Here is a 15,608-nt window from a genome sequence, read left to right as displayed (position 1 = left end):
CCACCCACTTGGACACAAGAAGCTGGCTTTGGGTTATGCAACTCCTGACACAAGAGAGGGCATCACAAGGATGAGCTGGTGGAAGAGTTGAAAGGAACCTTAGAGGTCACGAAGTCCAGAGGCATCTAAAGGGGGCCATTAAATTGTACATAAGGATCTTCATGGGCCATATATTGACATAGAAAATGACATTTTAACATTATCTGTGTTCTGTTTTATTTTGTTTGTTTATTTTTCTTTTTAAAAATTTTTTTTATTTTATTCTGAGCTTAAGAAGTAAAACAAGCATTCTATTTCCATATTTTATTTCCATATTTTAATTCCATAACATAGTACAGTAGAAAAGGAAAAAAAAAAGATGATTGTACATGAAAACATTTCCCAATTACATTTTAATCTGGTTTGGGCTGCCCTCAAGAGTTGAGGAGGGCTATTTATTTGACCCTTCTGACCTCATTCAACCCCATCCCTTTATGGATAATGCACAGAAAGCTTGATAGACAGAGCTTGTTTCTGAGCTAAGCCAGCCCAGTGGTTTTTTTTCTCCTACACCATTCCTCTGAGTAGAAGGAGAATATTGCAAGCAGAATGCTTTAAGGCATAGATTCCAGAAGTGGAATCACCTTGTCCACATGGGAAGGTGTCTGAGATCATCCATCCACATCGAACCTTTGCCTTTGACATCCGGGGCAAGTCAAGTTGTTTCTCTGAAGCTGTTTCCCTCTGGCCAGAGATTACCAGCTCACTCCCTTCCAGGTATGTGAGAATGGACAAGGCAGCACCTTGAAATGATAAGAAGAAAGGGGACCGATTATATGGCGGAAAGAGCTGTGGCTCTGGAGTCAGGACTAGGTGTCACCGTCAGCTCTGCTGCTATCCGCCTATGGGACCTTGGGCACTGCTCCTATCCTTGAGTTCCTCATCAGTGGAGTAAGGTGGTTAGGCCTTTGAGGTCATTGTGGTTCTGGATTTATTGATTACCATCAATTACCCCAAATTTCCATGGCTATGTGGGGTTATGGGAAGAAGCTTAGATTCAGAGTCAGGATGTGGGTCCAAATCTCAGTTCTGCTGCTTAGTACTTGTGTATTGTTGGCTAAGTCACTTAACTCCTCTGGACCTTGGTTTCCTTGTCTGTAAAACAAGGGGATTGAACTCAGTGGTTTTTCTAAGGTCTCCTTCAGCTTTAAATCTTTCTGTGACCATTTTGAGAAAGTGTGGTGAGATTGTCAGAAAGAACTGACCTTGGAACCAGAAAGAGCTGAGTTCAAGTGCCGCTTCTGATACAGCCTAACCTTGCTCTCAGTACTCCTGGCATAAAAGAGAAGGATCCAACCGGTAATGTTAGAGGGTTAGAGTTTGTTATGCCAGTTAAATCCCAGATCCCCTCAATGACCCTGTGACCGTTTTGTGGACAATCCAAGGCCTTCACCCACTGCCACTCAGCATAATCCCGGGCCATCTCACCCTGCCTTTTGTTGACGGATGCCCAGAGAATACCCTCTACTCTTAATGTGGGCCAAAACAACATAGTGGTCTATTTCTTTTCCTTTAAAAAAGTCATGTAATTGGTTCTGAGAATAAATAGTAATCATTTTAGAATTGCCAGCTCTGTTATTCACATCTCTGCTGTCTTGCATTAGCATAGAGAAAAGTTCATTATGTTCTCATTATCGAATGTTGACCTAACGTTCATGGTATTCCTGGAAAATTACCTATAAAGATTGGTATCTTGACTCCTCCTTAGGGATAGAATTCCAGTTATTGGAAACTCATAAGCAAAGGCACGGAGGGAGGAAAGTATAGGGGTGTGTGTGTGTGTGTGTGTGTGTGTGTGTGTGTGTGTGTGTGTGTGTGTGTGTGTGACAAATAATCTAGTTTAAACTGGAGCATGGGATGCCTGGAGGGAATAGTGTAGGAGTGATAGATGATGGAAAATTGCCAGTTCCAGACTAAGAAATTTGCACTTGACTCAGTAGTCAATAAGAGATCAGATATTAATGGATTTAAAATTTTTAGTTCAGTATTTCAAATATCCACAAGTTTACTTGTGTGAATATTCTTTTCACTGGTGCAGATCCCTACCCCTTCACACTTTAATAAATAGACTTTCTAAGTGGTGGGCTTTCCCCTTTCCCCCCCAAAAAGTCATTACATAGTAGACCAACTACTGGAGATGAACCTCTTGTAACCTTGCTAGACTGGTCATGTTCTGACAGAGCTCATCCCTGGTCCAGATCTCCAATTGTTCCAGCTTGGTCCAGACAGTTTGGGACCTGACGCCATGTTGATATGGTGATGAGGCATACAAGCAGGATTTCTATGGACATTTAAACAGTTGATCATTGTTTTCTAAAGTTGTTCGATTTGTCTCAGGAATCCCTTCAGTTGCTTCTTTCCTAAATTTTCTTAGGAGTCTTCTTAGGAATCTCTTTGCCTCTACTTGACGGGAACGTTTTAGCTAAAGGACAGAATGGTAAAGAAATAGATTAAGATCATTATTTCCCAAGTCAAAAAAGAAATCATTGATGCTCCCACTTTCAGACGTAGAAGAAACTGTATACAGTAAACAGGATGGACTCAAAGACCAGTTGTTAGTAGTGTTTCTCTATACCAGAAGTAGTTTTTTTTTCCTATTGGGGATTATTGACACCAGAGTGGATAGTAAATAAAATAATGCTCCGCAGTTCCAAATAATAGCCAGTTAAAGAAGAAGGAAGATTAAGTAAAGACTTAAAAGGTAGCACACAGAGATTGTGAGCTTGGTGGAGAAGTAGAGGAGATGGAGGGAGGGAGGTTGAGGTACTTGTTAGAAGAGTGTTAATGAAGGCTAACAGTTCTGGTTCTATCCCACTGTTCACTGGGCTGATAAGTTATCATCTGTTATCACTGCCCTGTGAAATAATAATTAGCAGATTAATCACTGTTCATAGCTTTTCGACTGCTCTTTTTTCTTAACTACGCAGAAGCTTTACCATGGCGGCTACCCCGGGGAAATTAGTTTCTGGCCTCTCGAAGCAGTGGCCAGAACAATGCCACTGTAAAAAAGATAACCAAAAATAATTGATTGAATTTAATATTTAGGTCCTATCTTCATGATATATTTCCATGAGGACATTGGCCATTCAAAGTTTGCTATAAGCAGTTATCATTTCTATTTTGTCACATGGTAAGTAGGTAGGTTAGCTGATCAAATCGAATGAGATAACATATTCAAAGTTCTTAGCAAGCCTAATATATTAGCTATTAATATTATTAATAATCATAATAATTAGATTATGGACTCCTCAAAATTGAGAGCTGGATCTTATTTCATGTTTGTAGCCCCAGCACCCAGTATAATCAGTATCACTTAGTAAACGTTTGCTGAATTGAATTAAAGTGTTACCTGAAATCAGAAGGTTAGCTGGCTTTTGCCTTCCTTGTCTCCAAAGATTTCTCATCGCTGTTGTATATTAATAGGGGAAAATCATAATGTGAATTATCCAGAATGAGATCATCCTAAAAAGTTTTTGTTTGGCATTGGGGTATTCTGAATGATGATGTGGAGAGCAGAGGTCTCTTCTGAAATTAGCTTTGATTTATCGAGATTTGAATTGCTTGGGCATATGGCAGCAGGGCAGTGCAGGAGACCAGTAGCTTTGTAAGGGTTTGTGGCAAGCCAAGAAAGGATTATAGATTTTCTGTAGAAAATTCACAGAACAAATATTAATGCCTGACATTTACATAGCAGCATTGTGAGGGTTGCTAAGTGTTTAACATATCATCTAATTGGATCTACACACCAACCTTTTAAGTTAGTTTTAAATGTTTTAACTTCATTTTATTTCTGTATTTAACTATTTTGATTATTTAAAACTGCAGAAATCTCACTTTGTCATTAAGGAGACTAAGTCCTGGTAAGATTAAGTAATTTGATCAAGATCTTATTGCTACTAAGTAGCAAAAAGAGAATTTACGCTGATATCTCCTGACCCCAGATTCAATGTTGTTTCTGCAATGGCATGATATTGGAATGTTGACTTGTGTACATGGAAGTATATACATATGTATGTGTATATAAATACGTGTTGTGCATGCATACACCTACATATGTATCATATATGACTGCATACGTGTGTATGGTGGCAAATACGTATGTGCTTATGTGTATTGTATATATATGCATATGCATTTGTGCATACATAGGTCCACATGGTGCATATATATTTTGAATATTTAAATCTAGGTTTCCATGTGTGTATGTGATAGCCTGAGGATCTTCAGTCATAACCAATTCTGGAAACAGGAAGAAGTAAATTAATAGTCTCCCTACAAGTCTTTGAAATTAAGATACCTGGGGTATGGTGGAATTGGCCATCTGTGGCTGTTCCTAACAAGTGTCCTACCCCGTCCAGTCGAAAGATAACCTGAATGTTTAGAAGAGGTCAGAGTTGGGCCTTTTATTCACAAGGTCTCAATAAAGGACCTCTCTCGAGGTGGTGGAGAAAATACCAATTTGTGACATTTGTAGGGTTGGTTTTTTTTTTAAATCCCTAGAAAGTGAGAACCCCTTGTGTCTTAGTGCAGATGCATTTTTTAAAATATTGCTTTATTCATAAGCATACATATATCCTAGACCTGAGGACAGAACTGGGGCATGTGAATTCATTGGAGTCATGTTTGCTGATACTTATGTTAACAAGGAGCATTCCTGGTCTGGTTAAAGCCCAAGCTTCCTGCCCCCAGGAAGAGATAGTAGGCCTCCCTCCATTTGTCTAGAATGTGTGAATTACACTGTCTTTGTTTTCTAGAGGCCTACCCTGGGCAAGAGCATTCTGGGGCGATGTGAGGCTAGATTGAGGCCACAAATCATCAGTTCTCAGTTGTGGAAATAGGAGGGGTCCTTAATTATTTGATTTTCAGACACCTGCCTACCCACCTGCCCTGTTTAATCCATCAAATTGACAAGCATCTACTGCGTGCTGGGCACAGTGCTAGGAGGTGGTGATACAGAGATAAAAGGCAAATCGACCAGCTTCCAAGGAGCTTTTAAAGTGGTTGCACTTATTACTTCGGGCAGCTAGGTGGTGCTGCAGTTAACAGAGTGCAGGGCCTGGAGTCAGGAAGACTCATGTTCATGAGTTCAAATCTAGCCTCAGACACTTAATAGCTGGGTGACCCTGAACAGCAACAACTGAATTCTGTATATGTGTATATACATAAATATAATAAATACAAATACCTAAAAGGTAGTTAATAATGGCCAACATTTACATCACATTTGAGGTTTGCAAAGCACTCTGTATTTGTATCCTATTTGATCTTCACAATACACCTGTGAGACAGACGCTATTATTATCCCCATTTCATAGATGAGAAAACTGAGTGAGAGGTTAAATGGTTGTCCAGAGTCTTGCGGATAGTGCTGGGGTGAGGCAGAAGTTCCAAACTCCAAGTACCAGTGGTAGATCTGCTGGTCCACATAACTCCTCGTATTATGAGGCTGTTTGGGAGGGACCTGTCAGTCAAAGTTTTCAGCAAAGAAAGAATGCAAGTTTGTTGTTGGTGTTGTGGTTTTGTCTGTTAGTTGTGTCCAACTCTTTGTGACCCCATTTGGGATTTTCTTGGCAGAGATACTGGAATGGTTTGCCATTTCCTTCTCCAGTTCATTTTACAGATGAGGAAACTGAGGCAAACAGGGTTAAAGATGACATTCTTTAGGTGCACTAGAAAGAGCACTAGATTTGGAATTAGGACCTGGGTCTGAAACTTATTTCTGCTTCTACCTACTTGTATGACCTTGGTCAAGACATTTCAGGACTCTGGGTCTCAGTTTCCTTAACTGAAAAATCAGAGGGATAGATTAGCAATAAGGTCACTTGTAGCTCTAAGTCTTTGCTCTTAGGGGTTACTGAGAAGGGCAAGGTAGGGGAATCGCTATGTAACCTAGGGGCTGTAATTTTGGAATCGTACCATGAAGGGACCTCAGAGGGAATCTAGTCTAAAACCCTCAATTTTTTTTCAGATAAGGAACTGAGACCCAGAAGTGTTCAATGACTCGTGTGCCCACAGGACTTTTACACATGAAACAGAGCCAGGATTCTAACCCAAAGCCTCTGACTCCACCTCCCTCTCCCTTTCTGCAATTCTGAGCTCACTCTTAGATTCCTGGGGACTTTTTTTTTTTTTTTTTTTAAAGACAGGCTGAAGCTGTTAACTAACAGATAATTCCCTTAACCAAAAGGAAATGTATATCCTAACTGAAATGGACAGTTTAATCTTTTGAATGAAGAATAGACCTTAAAAGGGAAATGGGGTAAGGAGTCATGGGAAGGAGAGAAAGATTCACAAATGTGACTCGCAGTTACAGTGCGTGAACCCAGCAAGTAATGGGATCATTTTCTTCAATTTGTCCAAATGCAGTTGGCTTGGCTTTAAAGAACTTTCTAGCTTCTCCTACAAGAATTATTCTTCCCCTTCTCTTTAAAGAAATATCACATTGTCAGTAATTTTCTTCCTTCATCTTTTTCTTTTTTTTTTTTTTTAATACAGAAGTTACTTAAACTGCTTACCCCTGACACACATGGAGGGAATGGGCCAGCCAGATTTCCTTTGCTTCTCTCTTACTCCTGACCCACTTTTCCCAGCATTTGTGTGAGAATCCAGCAGCACATTGGGGGAGCCAGGGCCTGGAGGGGACTTGTTCCAACATAGCCACTTGCTTTCTCCTTGCAGAAACATCTCTGTTGCAACCCCCTAGAGGAGCTTTTTATTTCCAATTTTGATCTGAAGTGTGGCAGAGACATTGTTTAGGTATTAGCTGTGATTCCGCCCCCCCCCACCAATTGTTTCAGAGGCAAACCAATTTAAATTGGAATCTGGGTATCTAAGAGAAGAGATTGAGGGGCTGGTCTTGCAAGATGGGATGATATTTATCCTCTCTGCCACTGATGAAGGTCATTTACAGAGTTCTTGATTTTGCAAAGGGATGAGGGACAGAAACACAGGCAGAAGGCCATTATCCATTCTCTCCGCTCAGAATTGCTTTGTTAAATGAATATTATTGAAATATCTACCTAGGGAACCAGTGTGCACTTTTAATAAAACAAAACAACAACAAAAACCAGCTTGGTACTGGAGATATGTGTTGTGTTGTATAGCTTGGCTTCTCCATGACACCGCTCTCCAAGGTGGCCCATTTCTGCTTGTCATCCCTCCTCTGGGGTCAGATTTATTGCCTCTCCATGTGGCAGGTAGATTAACTGAGAGGCAAGGAGGTTCCAAGTCTCTTAAAATGCAGGCTAGGGAAACCAGGAAATGAAGACCCAATGTTGCTATTTGTCCCTCAGTTAATATAGGCTTCTATAAAATCTTCCCCACATTTCAGTGCATGGCATGGCATGCCAGAGATGAGAGTTTGGGGCCTTCCATTTATGAGCATTCTGAATCCTCCTCCTCTTCTCCTTCTACCTGTCAGCTTGGACTCCCATTAGAAGTCAAAACAGCAGAGCAAGGGCTTTGGGATGTGGGAGGGACCACGGTCTGACCATTCCCTAGACTTGACTTCCTTCGGGATGCAGCCTGGATTGTCTTCCAGTGCCTCCCATAGGCTTCCTCACTTGGCCTCAAAGACATTGAGTATTTTGTAAGGAAGCACCCTAGCATGGCAGAAAGAAAGCCTGGATAGCAGAGAGAGAATTACTTCATGGGTTGTTTCATCTCTCTATTTCACAGATGTGAGAACTGAGGTTCTGGTATCATCAAAGGTGGCATTTGGACCCAGCATCCATGTTCTTTCAGCTTACTGAGAAGCTGTGTGCCAGGCACTGTGCTAAGGAGCTCTGCCTTTACCCTCAGAAAGCTTACAGTTTATCAGGAGAAACATATTTGCTCATATGGATAAAAACAAGTTATGTAAAAGGAAGGAGCTGGGTTTAAATGCTGGCTCTGCCTCTTGCTGCCCGTATCACCTTGAGTAAATCACTCAGTCTCCTGGTGTCTCATTTTATTCATCTGTTAAATGAGGGGGTTGGACGAGCTGGCTTTTGAGGTCCCTTTCAGACCTAGATCTTGGATACCATTTTTTAAAATTATAAGGTAATTTCGGGGGTGGGAGGCACTTATGGCTGGGTACTGGCTAGGAATCAGGAGAAGCCTTTAACTTTGGAATCTGTAAGAGCTATCATTAATACAATAACCATTCATGATGCCAGAGAGCTGGTGATGAAGCATGCTGTCAGTTACAGAGAGATGATGGACTTAGGCTGTGGAATGAGACATATACATATGCATACATACATATATATGTGTGTATGTTTGTATACAAACATTGAGGGAATTTGTTTTGCTTGATTGCATAGACTTTTTACAGAAAATTGTTTCTTTTCTTTCCCTTTTTCCAATGGGATGGGGGTTGGGAGGGAGAGAAAATATATTTCTGTTCGTCATTGTAATAGAGAAGGTTGCTACAGCTATGAATTGTTTCATGCGCTTTCAAATGACATCGTCGTATTGTTTTACTTAACTGTTTCCCTTTGTTAGAAAAGACGTCTCACCAAGTGGGAGCAATCTGTGTTTGTGATATAAAACAAAACACAGCGGCAAAACTTTTTTAAAATAAAATTTTAAAGCTTCATGTGGAATATGGTGCTTAGGCTGAGCCTTGAAGGTTGCTAAGGGGTGTAAGTGATGAAGGACTGCATTGCAGGCAGAGACACAGAGATGAGAGATGGAATACTATGTGTGGTGGCAGGGATCAGGGAGAGGGAGACAGCTCTAGCCTCAAAAGTTAGGAGACCTCTCATTAACATGGTGACTTTGGCCAAGTCACCTCACATATCTTTACCTCAATTTCCTCATCTAGAAAATGGAGGAAATAATAATAATAATAATTATAATTATAGTAACACCAACTAATCTGCATATAGTACTTTAAGGTGTGTCAAGTGATGCGGTTTGGGGTTCCTGGGAACTCTGGAATGTCAGGGTACAAGGTGACGCCCACCTGGAAAGAATTCACACACTCAAACCTTCCAATCAAAGTGGCGAAGTTAATTCCAAAGCCAACAGGAACAGGCAAGATTCTTAGGGAATCTGCAACTTAATGGGGGTGAGACTGATGCTTATATACAAAAAGGACAACCAAAGGCTCTGGATGGGATTGAGGGAGTGGTAAGTAGTCTGAGGTGGGCCCCAGATCTTGGTTAAGCCTTTGAAAATGGGAGGGCTGGCTGGAAGTTCATTTCCTTTCAGGGCTTGCAAGAGATTTAGAGAGAAGAGAGTGCAATAGTGCAATAGTGAAAAGAATATTAAGCAGTCTGGGGTGGGCCAAAAGTGATGTTGAAAGAACTGTCAAGTAACGTAATTAAGTGATCTAGGTGGGCTGGGGTGGGCCAGATGCCTTAGGCTGAGGTGCCAGTGACCTGGGCTACTGAAATGTATGGGAAAATTCAGGGACTGGGTTGCTTTCAAAGACATGGTCTTTTCCTTTTAGGGGTCCAGGTCCCATCACCCCATCATCAAGTGCTATACATGTATTCTTATTTCATCCTTACAACAACCCTAGGAAGTAGGTGTTATTATAAGTCCCATTTTACCAATGAGGAAACTGAGGCAAATGGTTAAATGACTTACCCACTGTCACACAACTAGTATGATGGGGCAGAATTTAAACCTAATTCCTTTCCCTGTCTAGATCTTGTATTTCTGCCTCCATAGCTATGTACATTGTTTCCCCAATAATAATACCTGACCTAATAATAGCTCTTCAAGGTGTACACAACTCTTTCCCCCAGGGTCTCACTTGAGCCTCACAAATAGCCCTATGGTGGCACTGATGCAGGTGTGATTATCCCCATTTTACAGATGAAGAAGCTAAAATTCTGGGAGGGTTAAATGACTGACCCACAATTATCTGGGGAATAAGGATTAGAGTGAGATTTGAACCCAGATCTCCCTGCCCTATCCCTGCCCTACCTGCCTTGCTAGATTTTTGTGAAGTCTGGGTATACAAACAGAAGTGAATGGAAGTCCTTTGGAAACTGCTAGGCTATCTGGTGCCAGAGGTCATTATTATTGTGCTTTTCCCCAAATCAAAATTCCCACCCCCTTCCCCTTTCTCCACGTTTCCTCCACCAGCATGTGACTCTCTCTGTGCCCCAGGGGGAGAAATGCTGTCAAATCAGCAGCTCCTTCTTAAGGAGCACAAATTCATTGCAAACTGGGTGAGGCCCCAGAGCCTCACTCTCTTCTCTCTAAATTTCTTCCCAACTCTGAGAGGAAATGAATTTCCAGCCAGCTCTCCCATTTGCAAGGGATTAACCAAGATCTTAACCAAAGGCTCTCAGTGACCATGTTCTATACTCATGATGGCCAACTCATGATGTCTGAAGTGCTCTTGGTGAAGGAAAAGTCGCCCTAGGAGAAATATCCTTAACATTTTCTGTCATGGACTCCTTTGGCTATCTCGTGAAAACTATGGACTCCTCAGAATAATGCCTAAAAGACATAGGAATACAAAGGAAACCAATCATATTGAAATAAAGTTACCAAAATATTTTCCAAAAAATTCATGGGTCCCAGGCTAAGAAACCCTGATATAGGATGGTTTCACCTAGACAAAGTCCAAGTCTGACTGTGAACTCGGTACTTAGTGCCCACTTTCACTCTGACTTTTGGAGGTGAGTACAGGATCAGCAAAAAAACTGAAGGACAAAAAGAAGGATTCAAATGGGCGAGGATAGCTTACCAGTAGTTGTTGTCCATAGACTTGTTTATTTCCTCACAGACATTAGAGAGTAAAATATGTTTGGGCAAAAAGAAATCATACACAGGACTTTTCAGGGCTGGAGCCAAACGGATTTTTGTAGTGCCAGGAAGTACACTGAATATTTCCCCTCACTGGTTGCTTTCTTTTCTATTTATTTTGGGCCATACAGTAGTTTTATTATGGAGAAGGATGGAGAGAAAACACATTCACCATTTCCGAATTCAGCCAGAAACAGATCGGGAATTCAGGATAGCTATTTTTTGCCTTCTCTCTCCAATCCATCTGCTTCCTTCTATACTCTGGTTAAGATTGCCAAGGGGAAAAGGGGACCATTCTTGGACAGTGCTAGAGGAATGTATTTTTCTTCCTGGATTATCAAGCAGTTCTAAAGACTAGATTCATCAACAAACATTGATTATCTTCAGTTTTTCTTCTAGCCTCACATTAAGAGGAAGTACTCAGTAGCTTTTCACTTGGATTGAAAGGGAAAAAATTTCATATCCCCAGCACTTAGTGCATAGTAGACACTTAATAAATGTTTGTCGACTGACTAATTTAGTATCAAATAGAGGATAAAGATAAAAGAATGTTATGGTCAGAAGGGATCTCATTGGGCATCCAATCAAACTCCTAACTGAAAATGAATCTCAACTCTAACACCCCTGACAAGTGGTAATCCAGTCTTTTTGTGAAGACCTGACGTAATAGGGAGCCCCCCACTCTTCCCTGAAGCAGTCCATTCCACTTTCCAGTTGCTTCAGGCTAGTAAAATGAACATATAAATAAATGAGGGAGTAATCAGACTGGCTTGTGACATGGCTAGAGGTCATGGTGAAATGGAAAATGCCCTGGATTGAGAATTAGAAGTCATGGATTCTAGTTCTGTTCTTGTTCACTATCTAGCTGGCTGGATTACTTTTGATGTATCACCGCTTCTCTAGGTTTCTCATTTTCTTCATCTGTGAAATGACAGGTTTGAACTAACTGATCTCCAAAGTTTTTTTTTTTTCCATCTATCATTCTATGATTCTCTCTGTAGTCTAGAATGGCAGTGATCCAATGATCATTGGATGGCCTTGGGATGAAAGTCAATCTGAGTAATAAATTGTCTAAACAATTTTGAAATTGGCCCATAGACATTGATTTCTATCTGATGGCCAGGTCAATACTGACTCATAAAATCTTGTAATTTAGGTCTGTATTGGGGTTTGATTTTCATGAGCTTAATAATAATAATGATTAGTAATATTTTTTATCTGGACCCCTGATTTTACCGATATAGGGAACTCATCTAAATCTTAGAAAATTGCTTGTGGCCCTAAATGGCTGTCAGTCAGTCAGTCAACAATGCTTGCTGATTTATTTATTAAATACTCCCCATGTGTTGGGTATTGTGCTCAGCACTGAAGATACAAGACAAAAGAGGAAACAGTCCTTGCTTGCAAGGGGCTTATAGAGGGAAGAAGGAAGGAAGGAAGGAAGGGGAAGGAAGGAAAGAAAGGAGGGAGGAAGGGAGGGAAGGAAAAAAGGAAGACAGGAAAGAAGGAAGGAGTGAGAGTAGGAGGAAAGATTGATTGTGCTACATACTGTCCTAAGCACTTTAAAAATATTGTCATATTTGCTGAGATAAGTAAATAGAGGGGCAGCTAGGTGGCACAGTAGATAGAGCACTGGCCCTGAAGTCATGAGGACCTGAGTTCAAATGCGGCCTCTGACCAAACACTTGACACTTACTAGCTGTGTGACCCTGGGCAAGTCACTTAACCCCAATTGCCTAAATAAATAAATAAATAAAATAGAAATAAATAAGATAAGTAAATAAAGATTAAAAACAAAATAAATACATGGCAGAGAGGGATTGTGTCAGAAGCATAATTTGATCATTGATATTCCTAATTCCATAGCTAATGATCTGTATACCACACTATACAGTAATAATAATAAGGATGATGATGATAATAACAAAACCATTCTAAAGCATGTTGAGGTGTTCACAGTACTTTATAGTCATGATCTCATTCTCCTACACACTCGCCTGCATTTTAAAATGAAAAAAAAAAAAGCTATTGCAAAGTCCTGACCGTTTGATTTGGGGCATATCAGGCCTGGGGGAGATTTTGCAAAAGCACAACCCAACCAGCCATACATAGGCCTAGGCCCTGGGCACAAGGATTTGCCTGAGCTTCCTAAGCTCCCAAGAGCCCCTAGGGAGGACTTTGGATTACTGAGCTGAGCACACACAGACACATTCACAGATACACAAAATCAAGCTGTAATTGTACCATCCTTATTATTCCAGCATGAATAATGAATCACTCAATATTAATGATTGTTCCTAATGTGATGTAAACATAATAGGAGTTGTGGAGTTGATGAACTGATGTTGAACCAAAGGCCCTTTGGCAGGTAACTGGTATGAGAGGCACAGGGCATTCGCCACCCTCGCACCCCCCAGGGTCCAGAGGGGACAGGATTCATTCACTTGCTATACTACCCAAGTGGAACAACATAGGAGCCCTCCCTTCCAAAGGGAGGAAAGAAAGGGCATGATGTATGGTCTTAAATCATAGCATCCTAGACTTAGGATTGGAAGGGACCTCAGAGGACATCAAGGTCGACCCCTGCATTTAAAGCTGTGGAAACTGAGGCTCAGAGAGACATGAAGTGCTGTGTGAATGTTACAAAGCAAGTAGGTATCTGAGCTGAATTTAAAGCCAGGTTTTCCTGGCCACGTGGTGTAGTAGATGCAAAGTTGTCCCTTGAGCCAGCAAGACCTGAGGTCGAGGCACTTGTGGCTATGTGACCCCAAACAAATAAGTCACTTACCTTCCCAATGGCACAGGCAACCCTCTAAGATTTTAAGTTGCAGAGAAGGTGGAAACCGTTTGGAAGAGGGAGTTTTTCTCCTCTGTCATTTTCCTACGTCCCCAGCCTTCCTCATTCCAAATCCAGTGTCCTGCCCCCCACACCACATATAAGCAGATGATTAGCCAGTGGTCAGCTTCTAGTCCGAAATTAATTTATGACTTGGGGGCTGTGTGTGCGTGTGTGTGTGTGTGTGTGTGAGTGTGAGAGAGAGAGAGAGAGTGTGTTTGTGTGTGTGTGTGTGAGTGTGTTAACTCAAGTGTTGTTAATCCCTGTACTGTATTAATGAATTAGAAGAATATAAGGTGATTTGGGGCCATCTTTCTGGATTGCCTCTCTGTCTCTCCTTGGCAAATGCCCCTGGGGATATATCAGGAGAAGCCGCTACTCCAAACTCAGGGATTCTGGAATAAGAAGCTTGTTTATAGACTACCTTGGTTCTCTATTAAGACAATGCACACACACACATTCATATATATATATATATTATATGTGAAAGCATAAAGATGACTTTCTTTTATTTTTTTAGCTGGTTATTTCAAAGCTAAGAGGTCACCCGCCACTCAGAATGTTGCTTCTTGAATGCATAAAGGTTTTTCCAGGCTCTTCACCTAACACAAAATAATTGACCACGTACAAAAGAAACTCATAGCTTTGGTAGGATCCAGCCAATCCAATTGCTTTGATCTCCCTGACTTTCCCCTTCTCAGCCCCCACCAGATACCTTGTTTTCCTGGAGTCATGGGTGATGATAAAGGTGTCTTGAAGAGTGAGTTTTCCATGATGTCATCAGGACAGCGAGGAGGATCTCTCCTGGCCTCCTAGAGATCCCGTAGTAAACATTTTGTTCTGATCCCTTTCTTTTTGTCCTGCTGTTTTCCACACTCTGGCATAAAGGAGCATGCCTGCCGCCACTGGTTTTGTGAAGTTTCTGAGAACTTACATGCTTTCATCTGACAACCTTGGGTCGTTGGTGCCTTTCCAGACGGGTGTCGGACAAACGTTGAGAGCCTGAGAATATCCGTAAAAATCACGAACACGAGCATTCCCAGAAGTTCATTCTACTTAATACCTTAATAATTATTTCTAATTGCACGCTTGGGAGCCCGAGCCAGGGCGAAATGCTCTAGCAGCCCTTAGCCTCCTGGGGTGCTTCCTTGCAACTGTGGGGAAGGCCTGGAGGGCTTTGGGTGTAGGTGGAGGCTGAGATACCCGAGAAGTGTTTGAATACCAAGGAGCAGCTTGAACCTCCAGTGCAGAAACAGGTGCTGACATATCCCCTTGGCCAGGGACGCACGCTAGCATGCTGGAGTCTACCTGAGAAAATGGTAAAGTCCGACCTTCGGGAATTCCAATAAGAAAGCCCTGCCATGTGCCTGCCTTCCCCAGCATGAATACCCAGCTCCCTTCTGCCAGGAAGGGGCATTAGATTTACCTCAACCCTGGGCAAGGAGGAAGCTTCTTTGCTTTTTGCTGAATGACAGACACATTCCCCAGGGCTCAGTTCATACCTGGTCAGGTGTTGATTTGTTCCAGGGACTTTCTGGCTGGCATGGTTAGTCCCCACGTCCTGATCTTCTGGTGCAGTCTGAGTGGACCAGTCAGGAAAGTAACTGCTGTGGCTGTCTGTTTTCTGACCCCTAGGTTCACCAGTATTATAGCTGTCTCCCAGAAGAGAAGGTACCCTATGTCAATAGTCCTGGAGAAAAGCTGAGGATCAAGCAGCTCTTGCATCAGCTGCCTCCACACGACAATGAGGTAAGGAGTCACAGACCATTCCAGAAAGCTGCTCTTTCATATCTTTTGGAAGAGTAATTACATTGAGGGGGTAATCCCTGTACCACCACTTGAGGTTTCTCCAAAGAGAAAACTGGGACTTTTATTTCTGTTTTGTTCATGTGAGCCAAAGTACACTAGCTTAGATTCCTGGGGGGCTGTGGGGGGGGTATCTAAACCAGGGGTTCAGATTGGAGGGTATTATCCCATGTGGTCT

At 41.7% G+C, this 15,608-nt stretch overlaps 1 protein-coding gene and 1 long non-coding RNA gene across 5 annotated transcripts in view; one reads left to right on the top strand and one right to left on the bottom strand.

The window, feature by feature from the left end:
• PRICKLE2 (prickle planar cell polarity protein 2) overlaps positions 1 to 15,608 on the top strand; it is a 347,377-nt gene that overhangs the window by 275,257 nt on the left and 56,512 nt on the right. For 3 of the 4 annotated variants that reach the window (XM_027863866.1, XM_027863868.1, XM_027863867.1), the window contains one exon: positions 15,260 to 15,373. In XM_027863866.1, the coding sequence (XP_027719667.1) occupies positions 15,260 to 15,373 (114 nt within the window). Of the gene's footprint in view, positions 1 to 14,901; positions 14,944 to 15,259; positions 15,374 to 15,608 lie in introns of those variants that run through there. The other variant, XM_027863869.1, reaches the window with a different exon arrangement.
• LOC114044425 lies at positions 369 to 15,351 on the bottom strand. Its single transcript, XR_003569239.1, has 3 exons — positions 15,127 to 15,351; positions 14,340 to 14,626; positions 369 to 2,461 (listed from the first exon to the last, which is right to left on the bottom strand). It is a non-coding gene; the product is annotated as an uncharacterized LOC114044425 (long non-coding RNA).

Source organism: Vombatus ursinus, unplaced genomic scaffold (assembly GCF_900497805.2).
Source record: "Vombatus ursinus unplaced genomic scaffold, bare-nosed wombat genome assembly UNPS02014773.1, whole genome shotgun sequence".
Lineage (NCBI taxonomy): Eukaryota > Metazoa > Chordata > Mammalia > Diprotodontia > Vombatidae > Vombatus > Vombatus ursinus.
This window is presented reverse-complemented; position numbering and strand designations above follow the sequence as displayed.